This window comes from Marmota flaviventris, chromosome X, assembly GCF_047511675.1.
Source record: "Marmota flaviventris isolate mMarFla1 chromosome X, mMarFla1.hap1, whole genome shotgun sequence".
NCBI lineage: Eukaryota > Metazoa > Chordata > Mammalia > Rodentia > Sciuridae > Marmota > Marmota flaviventris.
In genome coordinates this window covers 24,867,208-24,883,500 of record NC_092518.1, presented here as the reverse complement: position 1 = coordinate 24,883,500, position 16,293 = coordinate 24,867,208, and the positions used below count along the sequence as shown (strand labels likewise).

At 36.4% G+C, this 16,293-nt stretch overlaps 1 protein-coding gene across 8 annotated transcripts in view; it reads left to right on the top strand.

Moving 5' to 3' along the window:
* Dmd (dystrophin) overlaps positions 1-16,293 on the top strand; it is a 2,062,171-nt gene that overhangs the window by 1,823,955 nt on the left and 221,923 nt on the right. For all 8 annotated transcript variants that reach the window (XM_071606751.1, XM_071606753.1, XM_071606749.1 and 5 more), the window contains one exon: positions 32-110. In XM_071606751.1, the coding sequence (XP_071462852.1) occupies positions 32-110 (79 nt within the window). The remainder of the gene's footprint in view (positions 1-31; positions 111-16,293) is intronic.

Below are 16,293 nucleotides of genomic sequence, written 5' to 3'. Positions count from 1 at the left end.
TGAGAAATCATTTTTCTCCTTGTTTCCCCAGGTGGCTGTGGAGGACCGTGTCAGGCAGCTGCATGAAGCCCACAGGGACTTTGGCCCAGCATCCCAGCACTTCCTTTCCAGTAAGTTTTCAATTTTCACCACTTAACCTCTTCATTGCTTCCTGGTAGCTAAGAATCCAGGACTGAATTATAGTCATTTCTGCCAGATGCAGTAGAGGCATAAATCATCCTGAAATATAACTTGGTACATGACTCCAGAAGGTAAGGAACAGGAGGACCCATTAGATCATTTTGTCCAGTCTTAGCAAATACATGAATGTTTCCATAATGTATCCTTGAGTGCTAGCTTCATTCATATTTTTGAGACCTTATTTCAGCCTATATAAGTTCACTTCATAAAGCTGACAATAATATAATTATAATATGGTCATTCAATTTATGTTACTATGAATTTGTAATTGTTTCTATAATTCATTAAAATACTTCCTGCCTCCAAGTTGGAATCCCAGTCTCTGGTATTTGCTGTCTAATTACTCTTATCTCTCTTTTATCTTTGACCCCTACACATTTTTTATTTGGTAGGCTGTTTTAATACTTTATTAATTGTACTTTTAAAATTAGTCATATTGTTTAGTTACTATTAATAAATGTGGTATATTTTGTAATTGATGCTAGAAGAAATGGCTTTACTTAACTGAAAACTCAAGTAACATTCTATTAATAATGTGTATTGAATTGGCAAGTACCTATTTTCCTGTACTTAATTTTGATTTACACCACTTTTTCTTTAATTTTAAAAAATATATATGTTGAGTTGTGGTATTTAAAAAGCTATATGTCTACTGTATGGAGTTAGCAACTGTTAACATTTTGATGCCTTGCCTTCTGGGCATACCCAGTATATATGAAAGTTTAACCATCGTTTGAAGGCAATTACTCTGTGCCTGACAATGTTGTAGATATTTATTAATTTAACCCTTATAGCAACTCCATTAGTTAGGTGCCATTATTCCTCCCATTTAAATGAGGAAGAGACTGAGGTACACATTGACATAGCTAGTAGATGATAAAGCCAGGATTCTAATTCAAGAAGTTAGCTCTAGAATCTGTGTTTATAACAACTACACTGTACTTTTACTTAATTTGTGTGTCTTGTAAAGAAGAAATAATTCTATATGGTTTCCCCTCAGTCTTCTGCTACATTCTTTTATTTCTACTTTCTGGTTCTTTCCTTTCTTTTCAATTCTCCCTGAGTTATTTTAAAAGATACATGCTAGGGCTGGGGATATAACTCGGTTGGTAGAGTGCTTGCCTCACATGTGCAAGGCCCTGGGTTCAGTCCCCAACACACACACACACACACACACACACACACACACACACACGACTAAAAAGATAAATGTTGCCAGGTGCCGTGGCACACACCTGTAATCCCAGCAGCTTGGGAGGCTGAGGCAGGAGGATTGTGAGTTCAAAGCCAGCCTCAGCAACTTAGCGAGGCCCTAAACAACTTAGCAAGACCCTGTCTCAAAATTTTTAAAATTAATTTAAAAAATGGGGCTAGGGATGTGGCTCAATGGTTAAGCATCCCTGGATTCAATCCCCAGTAGAAAGAAAAAGATACATGCTTACAAACATTGTGAAGTATTTAACTAGATGCTTTCACATGTGACTCCAGTTGGTCATGGTCTTTTATAGAAAAAAAATTCCTGGAAGGGCTGGTCCTATCTTTTCATTAAACATCAATAATGGATTCAGTAAAGTTCTCATATTTTCTCAATTAATTCTAACCTTCTTATCTGCATGTGATCTAGTTATTTGAATAGTATCCCACAAGCTTAGGAGTTGACAAGAAAAAAAAGGGAAATAAAGGAGTTTATCACAATGAATAGGGTTGTGGCTGTTAGGGATGGCTCTTAAAAAATTTAAAGGCAGCTGGGTATGGTAGCACATGCTTGTAATCCCAGCAACTCAGAAGGCTGAGGCAGGAGGATTGCTAGTTCAAGGCCAGTCTCAGCAATTTAACAAGGCCCTGAGCAACTTAGCGAGATGCTGTCTCAAAATAAAAAAAAATAAAGAGGAATGGGGATATGGCTCAGTGGTTAAGCTCCCCAGTACTGAAAAATATATATATTATAAAGGCTGCAAATTTTGTCTTCTATATTTTTCCAAATCTCTGGTCACCTTAATTCGCCTTGGTGACAGCCATTTATTTGATTTAATTGAGATTAAATATGATAACATACTCCTAAGTGACTCATAGACCATAAATAAAAAATATTACTATTGTGAATATTAATTACTCCTCAGACAATTTGTATTCATTCATACTTTCTTTTCTGTCCCCCTCCCTCTGAATTCCCATGTCTTCTCCATTAAAACCTATTCCCAGAAAGTGATATGTTATACTCATTTAACCCAGGTGACAGGTAAAGTTTAATGTGTACTTCTCTGGGTTATTTGCATTTTAATAGGGTAAAAATCCATAAGCCTAAGGAATGGCTCTCTGGTGTCAACCAGAAGCTCTGAGCTGTTCAGAAAGAACATCCAGGGGCAGGTGGATCATCCTCACACCTTTCAAATCATATCACATCAGTGCCCACTTCCAGAAAGGTCAGGCCTGCAGATATGGACACTCATTAAAAGATTGATCTACCTGCCTGAATGGAGCCAGCCCTAGAGGTCACCAATCTCTCAGATGCCCATGTGGAATATCAATATATGCTTAGAAGCTTTGCTTGTGTATATAAAAAAGTATACCAATTTGTTTTAAAGGATATTTAAGAAATAGAACAGTAAGGCTAGACATGGACTGTGTCTTTCTGTTATCCTTTGTTAAGTTATGAAGATAATATATGCCTATCAAGGAAAATATAAGAAGCAGAGAGTATTAACAGGAAAAGGAAAATTATCCACAATCCCATCACTCAAAGATAAACACTATCAGAAATATTGTTTGTATATTGTCTGTTTTAGTCTGTATATATGTTATCCAGGTTCATTTTTTTCTTTTAAACTAAGCAGGAATAAAAAAATATGTTACAGTTGCATGATCTGCTTTTTCCCCCTAATCGTATATTAAAATAGTCATATTCACTATTATATCCAATGTTGTGACTCACATTCTTTCTATACCTTTACAAACATCTCAGATTCTTTCTAAAAGACAAATGCCTGTCTAATTGCTATGTTAAAGGACGTTTACATTTAAAGCCTTCTCATATATGTTACCAAACTGATCTCTAGTAAGTTGTACCATCTAGTAAGTTGGGTGCACCATCAAAACCATGTTTGAGGAAGGGCCTGTTGGAAGTCACTTCCCAGCTATTAGATTGTAATCTATAAAAGAAAAACAGCCTCCTTCCAAAATATAAAAATACGCTTAAAAATTCCACTAAGGTCATTTCAAATGAGTTTAAGTTGTTTAGTAACAGTAATTTGCTTCCAGGTTACTAGGAATAATAATAGAGTGATTTCTGAAACTTTGATATTACAATGGAGCCAGGTGTGGTGATGCATGCCTATAATCCCAGCAATTAGGGAGGCTGGGGCAAAAGGATCACAAGTTTGAGGCCAGCCACAGCAACCTAACAAGACCTTGTCTCAAAAATTAAAAGGGTTGGGGATGTGGCTCAGTGTTTAAGCACCCTAGGTTCAATTCCCAGTACAAAAGGAGAGAGAGAGAGAGAGAGAGAGAGAGAGAGAGAGAGAGAGATTGAGATTGAATGAAAAATAAGGATAAGTCACTAACTACACCCCTGCCCACAAACAGGCTTATTGACTATTGACTCCCCACCCCCACCCCCCACCCTGCCAATGTATAGACTCTCATTTGGAAACTACTTTGCCAGCTGTTTTTTTATCATAAGAGAGAGACAGTATCTTACTAAAAGAAGTATTCACTGTTTCTTCTTGGTGGCCCAATCTGTACTTGTTAAAGAAGTTGTTTCTTTTATCTTAGATCTGAGAGAAAATGAGAAGAGAAAAACATTGTAAAATGTGACCCTTCTCCATTCATAGACACTAACTTGTCTTTAATTCTAGTTTGAAAACCCTAGTACTCCTAATTGACTTCTGCAACTTAAACTAAGAAAAAAGAGAAATTCTAGTATTATGATTTTAAAACATTTATAGATTTTACTATACAAATCATTATAAAAAATATATGTGGGCTAGGAACAGTGGCACACACATGTAATCCCACCAACTCGGGAGGCTGAAGATTACAAGGTTAAAGCCAGCCTCTGCAGCTTTGCAAGACTCCATCTCAAAATAAAAAAATGAAAAGGCCTAGGAATATAGTTTAGCAATAGAGTGTCCTTGGGTTCAATCCCCAGTTCCTCAAAAGAAAAAAAATATATTCTAGAATCCCCTAAAGGAACATTTTCTAAGTTGGGTTTCTCAGAACATTAAAGTTCTTTAAGATTTTAATAACTGTCCCTTGAAAAATTAATTCTGGGATGAGTAAGATTGGCAAAACTTGAGTTTATAAAGACTAGCACTTTTCAAGACTAGACTTTTCTGTTGGAATTCTTGGAGCCTTTATGAGGCACTTAGACTCTAAAAGGAAGATGGAATTTGGTGCTCTTTGTCATACCTGTAACTATGAAAGCATTTTTGAGGCACACCAATTAATTTATCACTAAACATGTCTTAAAGCATACTGAATCTTTGCCCCAAATTGGTATTTCCTAAATGGTATAATTACAAGAATTTTCTGCCCAAAGTGGTAAGAATGGGACCCACTTAAAAAGAAAAAGGGTCAACTTTCTACCTTCCCGGAAGTTCCCAGCCCCAGCCCCCTTCCCTATTCCAGGAGTCTCCTTATGCTATGAAGTTTCCTAACTAGAGAGAAGCTTAGAATGTAACTATACTAATAGCTTTCAGACTCATAGGTGTGGCTTAGTAGAGAATTTTAAAATCAGTTTAATGCTTTGCATCCAACTATTGTTTAATGGAATGGAATGAAGCAGATGAGAAAATATTAGAGTACATTACACAAGTAAAGTTAAATGTTCTTTTGGCACTTTGGTTGTTTAGTTAAGTGTGTATGTATGCACACTAGATCACATTATAAAATGTTTTCCTTTTGTGAGTTACAGTAAAAAAGTTTTGAGAGGCACTAAATTACTCTAATCCTTTCCGTATTTTACAGATGGCAAAAACGGTGTAAAAAGATCAAATAATATAACCACAGTCACAAACATGGTTATCATTGATCCTGGAGTGAAACCCAATTTCTGGACTTCCAAGCCCTAGATCACACTGTCTTTTCTATTAAGAACACATACACAGGCCAATGACTATTTAGGCCTGTGGTATTGCCAAATGTTTTTTTTCTTTTCTATTCTTTCAAGCTGGTTGACAGAGCCTGAATTTTTCTTTCAACACCTCTGAGCCAAAGATTGTCTAATCACTGGTTTGAGATATGGGTTAATAGTAAAGCTGGCTGTGCACAGTGGCACACACCTCTAGTCTCAGCTGCTACAGAAGCTGAGACAAGAGGATCCCTTGAGTCAGGAATTAGAGGCCAGCCTGGGCAATATAGTAATACCCCTTCCATAAAACAATCAAAAAAGAGTAAAAGCTATAGAACTAAACCAACTGGTTTTATTTCCTGGCTCAAATATTTAATCCTTATAGTCTTCATCTTTAAAATGAAGATAATATTTCCATATTTAATCAATTTTAAGACATGCTTCTTGACTCAGGTTTTAACAGCCCTGAAATCAGAATGCACTTTATAACTAACAAGATTTTGAATTCAATGAAGTATGATGGTATTCTCCTATAGGGTTAGGATAAGAATTAGTTAACATATGTAAAATCCTTAGAATATTGGCATGTAGTAACTCTTGTATAAGTGTTTGTTATTAATAATAGCATTAGAATCATTATTACTATCAACTTGATAGTATAACTTAGTATATGCCTGTTAGAGTCATACTAGTCATGAAATATCATTCATCCTCTTGCATTTAATTCTCAGATATAAGTAGTTCCTCTCCTTTCTGAAGATGGATTTCATGAATCTAATATATATGTTTTGCCGATTATAAGAGCTTGATAGTTATTTGTATAATTAATGAACAGATGAATAATCAAATGGGTAGACCCTAATCTTAGTAAGGTCAGGATAGTCTCAGTCTTGTTGACACTTATATTCTACAGCACCTAACAATATCTGGCGCTTGGTAGATATTCAATAAATATTTACAGAATGGATTATGTCTTATACCTAAAAGAAAGAGTGGTAGATTTACTCCTGACATTGATAATACAAAGGGCATAAGATTTAGCATAGTGACTATTACATAGTAGATACTCAATAAATAAAGTGACCTTTTATTTTGCTTCTTAGCAAGAATAGTGTTCATAACGTTACACAGTAATTTTTATCAAAGTCTACTGTGCCATGTAATAAATTAAGGAAAAATGCTGACTTCAAAATGACAGCATAATCACAAATCTATTAGAAAATAAAATTAAAATAGCAGAAAGGTATACATAAAAAAAGACTGAAAATAAAAGTACTTCAAAATGCAAACAGCTGTTGTGTCTCTTCTTTCTTTTTACTTTTGCAGATTTTTTATTATAAGCATATATTACTTTTATAATGGAAAAAACCAACAAAGGCAAAATTCTTATACTCTACTTTTTAACCCAGTGACCTCTTACAGTATTACACTCTATTGGTGACAATGAAACTCTATAAGATGAATTTCCTTTTTACTATTTATTCTAAATTTTAAAGCTGTGAATTTCATTGAGCAACTTTCTTGTTCACAGATTATGAGACATTGTAAAAAGAAAGAACTGATCAGTTATTTCTTGCAGACTTTATAATCTTAACTGCCTTAATCATCTCTAGTTAGCTCTTTTTCTCTCTTGTCAAAGCATTCCAAACTTTTATAGTTTTGCCTTGACACATAGGGCTAAACGGTTTGTTTCCATCCTTAGTGTTCCAAACCTTTACCCCTAAACCCTTTCCATGCCCAATTTATTTTTTTAAACGGGGAAATATTTTGAAGTACATCTAATAATTGCCTACATTCACTTGACAGTGTGCCAACCTATGCTACCATTATCCTTAAGGGATGGATGATTTGAAATATGAGTGTGGCAATAATTTAAAGCTTCAGATGGGTTTAAAGAAGCCATCATGATACCGGTCACAAAGAATCTTGTAGGTACAATTGAGATGACTATAAACCCAAAGTTCTGGATCAGGTAAAATTTCAAGGCAAAATAATTTGGGCCAGTTTCTTCAGTGCTTAGGTATTGTCCTACATATTGGGAATTGGCACAAATGCCATCTAACCTATCAGTGATGCTGGTAACATTTCTTTAGGTGTAAAGATACATGGATAACCATTATACTCCTTTCTCAAAACCTATTGCCATGGCCTTTTATCCTCTAGCTCAAATTTATGCTTTCCAGTAATACTTCAGATTTGCTTACATAAAGGTATCCTTAGAAATCAAATTTTACATTATGGCCCCTATATATCCCATATATTTGAACATATGAGAGAACCTAGGAAATTTCTGAGTTTCTGCTATGGGTATTTGTGTGCTAGAGCTGGCTTACTGGCTTAAGAGAACCAACTGCTACATATATAGGAATTGTGAGCTAGTTGTCAAATTCACCTTTGATAGCTTGCAGTGAGCCATTTTGGGAATATCTATCCCACAGAAATTGGCAAATTTGTCTATATTATACAGATCACACAAGTTCCTGGATGCAAAGCATCTTCTTAAGCAGGAAGGGTGCTCAGAATTCAAATATTTATCTACCATAACCACTCAACCAGGTTTGTCTAGGTCTTTCCTGATTTAATCCCTGAAAGTCCCATGTTCCAGAGTACCTCCTCAGTTCCAGGCAAATCGGGATGGTTGGCACCCTTAATCTTGGGTAAGTTTCCATAGAAATGGAGCCTTGGCGGGGGGCTGGTGTTGTAGCTCAGGGGTAGAGCACTTGCCTAGCATGTGTGAGGCACTGGGTTCAATTCTCAGCACCACATATAAATTAAAAAAATAAAGATCAGTCAAAAACAAAAAAAATATTAAAAAAAAAAAGAAATGAAGCCTTAGATAGGGCTTCTTATAGAAGTAATATATTCAGAGAACATTCTAAGGTGAGAGGGAGTGAGGGGAGCCTGCTAAGTTAGAAAGGATGCTTGTCAGGAAGTCAAGCTAAGCAAGAAGATTAAGACCAAGTTCAGCCAGCATGATGCCACAAGGGGCTCTGAAACACAAATTGTATCACAGAGATGGCCTCACTTTGAGGCAAGGGAGCTGGGCCTGTGTTCCCTTATGTCCATGGGTCATTGGTGGAGAATTTCCAGAGAATAAAAGAAAGCATGGCAGTCCCCATTTGGCTAAGGCAGGTTCTCTGGTAAAAAATGTAATAGGCCCTTACTAGGTAACAGGCCAACACACAACACCTAGGGATAGGTGAACCTACCTGGTAAAGGGGATACAAGTAGGATGCCCATAATATTAACCTTTCACAGACTTTATGAAACTACTACAATAGACTATGCTTGCTCTCTCTGGCTTTGGAGTTAAATGGTGCCATTTACCTTGATCACTAACTGTCACTCCTTTATCACTGTGTGGAAATTAGTCTGGCAGCATGGCAGACATGAAGCAAATGCCTATTTCTTTCTTATTTCATCTTCTTCATTGTGACAGATTCCCCTGGGCTTCATGAGGACCTCCAACAGGGAGACTAGCACCACAGTTCTGAATCAGTTTCATGACGTGGGCACTGTTTTAGTGGAATGTTGTCTCTAAAAGGTATATTTTTACACTCCCCAGAAAATAAAGGCGTTTGTGAGTTTGGCCTAGGGTAGCATTTTGTCATCTGTCCCAGAATACAAAGGTTTGCACAACAGAAATGGTGGAATCACATCCCTGTGGGCAAAAATCATTACTTTCATTTTTCCATTTGGATGTTTTCCATTTTCAGAACGCAACCAGTTTGGGGTTACAAAATACTGTTTGGTAGGAACTTTGAGGTGAGGACAAAGGCATTCGTTCTTTTGTAGACTTATATGAACTGTTCCTTGTTTAAAAACTATTCTCCTGGATTTTTAAATAAATTCAGATATCAACAATGAAAATCATCTTAATTTCAATCCACTATAGGTATTGCTGTATCTGCTCACAGCTATAAGAAACAGGAATAGATTTAGGTGATGAGGGGTATTTTCAAGATATAGGAAAAGCATAAAGAAGGACAAGAACAACAGTCACCATGAAAGATATGTTTGCTTCTCTCTACATATGCATTTGCTCCTGTAGATTTCATCTTTCACAGGATCATGACTTCTCTCCTTCTATTTATAGTTTCTATTTCCTGTGACTTCTGTTTTCTTCCTTTGTTCTGACTTTTTTTTTACTTCCACAGTTCTCTTCCATCCATGTTTATCTCTGTGTATTATAGTCAAACTCTCCAAGAAAGAATATCTGATTGGTTAAGTTATTTACTAAGGCTACCACATAAAATACAGGTCAGACAGTAAGCCAGGTTTTTTTGATCTAGGCTAGCTTGACATTTGGGACCAGATAATTCTTTTTTGTTGGCAGCCATCCTGGGCATTATCCCTGGCAATATCCCTAGCCATGCCAGTAGCAACCCTGCTTCCAGTTGTGACAATCAAAATGTTCGTAGACATTGTCCAGTATCCCCTGAAGGATGAAATTACTCCTGATTCAGAACCATTCTTGTATATGAACCCCTGGACAATTTGTGACCATGAAAATGGGGGTCATGTAGAACACTGAGTGATCTGTGCCTGAAGAATACTTTAAGAGTACTTTTCTGCACTCCCAAATCCCCTTTTGGGGGAGGGGAATGTCCCCAATAGATAGACTTCAGATCACACCCCCTCATGGGCAACTTTTGATTGATATAAGAGTATAAAAACTTGACCATTTTGGCCCAACTTAGAAAAAGTTTAACTCTAACTCAAGAACTAACATGGGATTGAATAAAATTGTTCCTGGTCTATTTTCAAGCTTGACTTCTCCATTTTCCCATCCTTGCTTCCTTCTAGTCCCTTCCACAGTTGTCAATCCCAATGGCACAACTCACTAAATATCTTGATCTCTAAATTTTATCTTAGAGTCAGCTTCCTGGGGGATCCTAATCGTGAGGGGGCAATGTGACTGACAGGTATTTCAAAGTGTTTAAAAAAAATCACATCATAATAGGACCCTTCTAGTCACTGGGTAATTTGATTTACTTTTGTTTCCATAATGAGGTTGATGATTTTGTCCAATATAAGTAGTGGTGGTCATTATTTAAGGTGTCTGTCCTCATGATCTCCATTAATTAGTAAAGACTTTGGGGACAACATAAAATTACATCACCCTGTTGCCTTGCACCTTAAGCTCAGTAGCATATATACCAATGACAGACAAGAGTAAGAATGTAGGATACTTCAATAAAATAGATCATAAGAGGAAGTTAGTCAGGTGTGAGCAGCATAAATGTAAAGGGTATGCACTTTTTTTTTTTTATTTCTTGCACCTAACATAACACCTTGTTTACAGATGCAGGATATGCCTTGATTGAATGAATAATGGGCACTTTAAAGATAATTCCTACTCTAATATAACAGAAAAGAACTTACTTTAGTGCCTAGTCTAATATCCTAAAAAAACTAATGAGCTTCACTTTCCTTTCAGTCAGCTACAATTGATTTTTCACTCAACAAATATCTATTGAGTGACCCATATAAGTCAAACTCTGTTCTAGAAACTGGGGAAACAGCAGTAAATAAAACATTATTAGGTATTGGTACATTCACACATTATAACAGTATAATTTAGCCAATATCATTCCCCAGAATTTTCCCTGTCCTCTCCTCCTCCCTTCCCTTGGTTCCTTTCCCCTACCTCTACTGATCTCCTTTTGGTTTTCATGAGATCTCTCCAACCCCAATCTTTCTTTTCCTTTTTCTTTTCTAGCTTTCACATAGGAGAGAAAACATATGAACCTTGACTTTCTGAAATTGGTTTATTTCACTTAACATAATATTTTCAAGTTCCATTCATTTTCTTGCAAATGACGTAATTTCATCCTTCTTTATGACTGAATAAAACTCCTTTGTGTATATATACCTTGTTTTCTTTATACATTCATCCATTGACAGACACCTAAGCTTGTTTCATAGTTTGGCTATTGTGAATTGTGCTGCTATAAACATAGGTGTGCATGTATCACTATATTATGCTGATTTTAGTTCTTTTGTATAAATATTGAGGAGTGGTATATCTGGGTCATATGGTGGTTCCATTCCTAGTCTTTTGAGGAACCTCCATGCTGATTTCCATAGTTATTGTACTAAGTTTACAATTCCACTAATGTAAGAGCTTTTCCTCTATATCCTCTCCAGAATTTATTATTGTTGTATTCTCTTTTTATTTTTTTTAGTTGTCAATGTACCTTTATTTTATTTATTTATATGCAGTCTGAGAATTGAACCCAGTGCCTCACACATGCTAGGCAAGCACTCTACCACTGAGCCAGCCCCTTATTGTTTGTATTCTTGATGGTTGTCCTTCTAAGTGGAATGAGATGAAATCTCAGTAGTTTTGATTTACATTTCCACAATTGCTCACAATATTGAACATTTTTTTCATTATATTTGTTAGCTATTTGTATTTCTTCTTTTGAGAAATTTCTGTTCATGTCATTTTCCCATTTATTAATTGGGTTATTTTGTCTTCTTGGTGTTAAATATTTTGAATTTGATAAACACTAAAGCAGGCCAGGCACAGTGGCACATGCCTACAATCCCAGCAGCTTGGGAGACTGAGGCAGGAAGATTGCGAGTTGAAAGCCACCCTAAACAGTTTAGCAAGGTGCTAAACAATTCAATGAAACCCTGTCTCAAAATAAAATATAAAAAGAGCTGGGGATGTGGCTCAGTGGTTAAGTGCCTCTGAGTTCAATCCCTGGTCTCAAAAAAAAAAAAAAAAGATTAAAGCAGTATAAGTAGCTAGAAGGATGTGGAAGGGAACTTTTTAAATGGAGTGGGCAGTAGCAGTAACATTTGAGTAGAAAAGTTGGGGAATGAGCCAGGTAGATATTGGGGGGTAAAGTGACTCAGCTAGAGGAAAGACTAAAGACAAAGGCCCCAAGATGGGAGCATCCTCAGAGGGTTCACGAATAGCAAGAAAGCTGAAGTGACTGAAGCCCAGGAAGCAAGATAGTGAATAACGGAAGCTCAGTAAGTGATCAAGAACCAGATTAGGAAAAGTCTTATTGCTTATGATGAAAAATTCTTTGGGTTGTGTTCTTATTGTAAAAGGAAGGCTTAGGATTCCGAGCTCGTAAGAAGCATGCACTGGTAGCATTCTTACTTGCTGTGCTTACTCATTCATTTATATTTTTGTTAAAAAACACTAGGCACTTGGACTATAAAGACGAAAGAGACAGTTTTGGTCTTGGCACACTCAAATTCTGAACATAATAGATATTCCTATGAAAGAAACTTGTGTAGTTGTGGTAAATTGTGGGTGCTGTGAGAGTAGAATGGAAATAAGAACTAATTGTACAGTGAAGGAATAAAGATGCTCTATCTAGACTAGTATTAATGTGCATTGTCCCTGAGGCTACATGCAAATCCAAAATAAAGAGTATTCCATCTGATAGAAATCTAGCAAAGAATGCTTCTAATTGCTCGGTCCTTGATTTCAATTAGCAAGAGTCACAAGATGCATTCAGTAATGAGAAATCAGGCTCTCCCTTCTACTTAACCATTCTGATATGATGAATATACCCCTTTCCAATTTTATGAGTAGTCTCCTTATAGCCCTTTTGTTCAAAAAGGGGATTTCTTATGTATGTATAATGAATATAAATATAGGTTTTAGAGAGTGCTAATGTTTTAATGAGATAGAAATAGGCAGGCAAGAGAGAGAATAATTGAAGGATTAGTCAACATGGGGGCAATTTGATATGGAAAGAGAAAATCTGAGTAGGAAATGTCTGGGAAAAATTATAAGAGGAATATGATGAGCTCATTTATGGTGTGAGTTAAGGACAGAGGTATTTATACTCAAAAGGCAAAAAGTGAAAGAGTTTGTCTTAGTCTGTTTTCCATAACTATAGCAAAATACCCAAGGCTAGATAAGTATAAAGAAAAGAGGTTTATTTAGCTCACAGTTCTGAAAGCTAAAAATCCAAGATCAGGCAGCCCCATTGGTTCAGTCTTTGGTGAGGGCTTCTTTGCTATATCACATAGCGAAGAGCATTACAATGGTAGGAACATGTGCTAGTGGGAAACAAATGGCAAGACAGGATGCCAAACCAGGAAGCCAGACAAGGAGGGCTTACACTTGCTCTTTCATGACAAGTCACTCTCTTAGAAACTAACCAGGGTCTCATGAGAGCTCTCTTAATCTTTTCAGAAGGCAGTTGCCCCACTGACCTAACCACCTCCCACTAGGCCTCACCTCTTAAAGGTTCCACTACTTCAGTATTGCCACACTGAGGACCTAAATGTCTAATGTACAAATCCTTGTGGGATAAACTAAGTCTAAACCATAGCAAAGTTCCTGTTGTAGAACTTAACCTAGGCTAGCTATCAAAAGAAAGAAATGGGTTCAAAAACCTTGATCTAGGAAGTCTGGAGTAGATATATGTATAATGAATATGTAAGGTGGTTAGGTCATAAAGATGTTAGGGGAAGAGAGAAACTTTTGAACTGAACCTTCAGTGATTCTTGGAACCTAACACAAAAACTCAAAAGAACCTTGCTATCTTGGAGGAAAATAAAGAACAGCAAAGCTTATATCTTAAATAAGACAGTGCATAACTATAGGTCAGAATTTTCCTATAACATAATCATCCATGCTAACTGAAATTTTAAAAAAGGAAGATAATAAGTTTGGTAATATGAAGTTTAATTTAAAAGTAAAAATTGAAATTAAAATGTCTTGTTTCATTTCTTTCTAAAAATACTTAGCTATTTGTTTTGAATTCCTAAGAAATACTAATGTAAAATGATAAAAGTCAGTTGGTTTTCATACTTGACAGCAGCATCAGAATGCCAAAAGGAAGATTTGCCTTCTTTCATGTTTTACTACTCTAAGAACTGCATAAATTTTTTTCTGAAGAATCAGAAAATGGCTAACAAAGGAAGAAGAGGGATTATTTCCTGGAGTTTTTCTCTGGATCTGTGCTTTGGTGGTTAACTCTAGAATCATAGGAAGTCCATCTCATTTTCCTGGTTACCCTGGGATTCCTTACATTGAGAGTAAGTTAATTAATGGGATAAATATCCTGATAACTCACTGCATGAATGATAACAATAATAAGGGTAGGAGTAGGAATAAATAAAAGACATTGAGCACTTTGTGTTCCTCACAGGAAGTATTTTACATGGATTAACCCATTTAATCGGGGCAACAACCCTGTGTAATGAGGTCTATCGTTACCTCCATTTCACAGAAGAGAAAACTGAGATGGGGACAATTTAACAACTTATTCAAGTTTATACATGTAACCATTGTGGACTGTCATCTTTAAAGGAGGGGTCCAAAAACCAGTGAATGGCAATCTACAAGTCTTAACTTCATAGATTAAAGGGAATAATCCCCATTTGTCTTTGGATAATAGTAGAGGAAGTGGCTAAACCAATGTGAGACTGGATTTGGGATTTAGTTTTTCTTCTTTAGTTACTTGATTTTCTTTCCTCTCTCTCTATCTCTCCATCTCTTTGTCATCTGTGTTCACATTAATGCTGAAAATAAGTCACCCCCAAAGTTGGGTGGCTTACATACAAAAGCTATATGAGAATTCAAAGCTTGGTACTCTTATGTTTATGGGTCTGGCTAAAGCTTGACTTGGAAAGCTCTACTTCATGCTGCAGGTTGATTGGGTTTGCCTCCAGGCTTAATTCAGATTAGATTATCTCAAAATATAGTGGGTTTTGACAAAAGCCAAATGTTTTCTCTGATAAGTGGATGCTGATCCATAATGGGGGAGGATGGGAAAAAATGAAGAAACTATGATTGGGCAAAGGGGAGACAGAGGAGGGGAGGGTGCATGGGGGCAGAAAGATGGTGGAATGAGGTGGACATCATTACCTTAGGTACATGAATGACTGCACATATGGTACGATGATACATCATCTACAACCAGAGAAATAAAAAGTTGTGCTGCAATTGTGTACATGAATCAAAATGCATTCTGCTGTCATATATACCTAATTAGAATAAATAAATAAATAAATTTTAAAGAGAGCAATAAAATATTTTATATATATATATATATATATATATATATATATATATATATAGTTTTGAAACCCACCCATGCTGAATGATCACTTTCTCAGGGCAGATCACCAGAGCACAAGAGGATATCATGTCTGCTAAAGCAAGCACATAGGCAAGCCCAAGGTCAAGGGGCTGAGAAGTACACTCTGCTCACCATGAGACTATGGCTGAGATGTACATATTTCATTATTTCATAGCAGGACCAAAATTCAATCGCTCCCACCCTCTCATCACTTTAATTGTTGTCATGTCTTTAGCTTTTTCTCTTCTCATCTTGCTTTGTAAATGGATGTATACCTCATCTATAGTCATTTGGTTTTTAATATCTGTGTTGCTCCCTACTGTCTCAGGTTTCCAATTTTACTTTCCTTGAAATTTCCCTGGTGCCTAATATAATACCCGTCACACAGAGAGCACTCAGCAAATGGTGTTGACTGCCTGCCTTCTTTTAAAAGCACATCTGGAGAGACACTAAAGGCACCTGGGGTATTGCACAGACTTGTTAGTAACCTGACTTAACCCAGATGGCCCAAAGACTACAACCACCATTACCTGAAGGAATGTTCTCTGGTAATGAAGTCAGCCAATTCTGTTTAAGTTTATTCAGAAATTCCTTGAGCATAAGTTAATCATAGCACCATTTATATTAGCATACATCCCTCTGAATCCAACCTTATGAGGCTTGATTTCTTTCTTACCCTTCTAATCATCACAATGAGGTTCTTGAAATTTTTCTATAAGTCAATTTGAAGGAGCATTTCTTTCACGAATAACACCACCCAATATTGGTTATTTTTAGGCTTTGTGGTCTAATATTGGTTATTAGACCAAGAAGCCAGTAGTGCTGGATATGATACAGTGCTATCCCCGCATCTTAGTCACCTTGCCAAGTAGTTTAGTATGAACTCTTGACTTCCCAGATCAAGTATAAGCCTGATACTCTAAGTGACTTAGCAACTTCCTGACAAATCCCATGGTGTTGGATTCTGTTCACCAGGTGCAA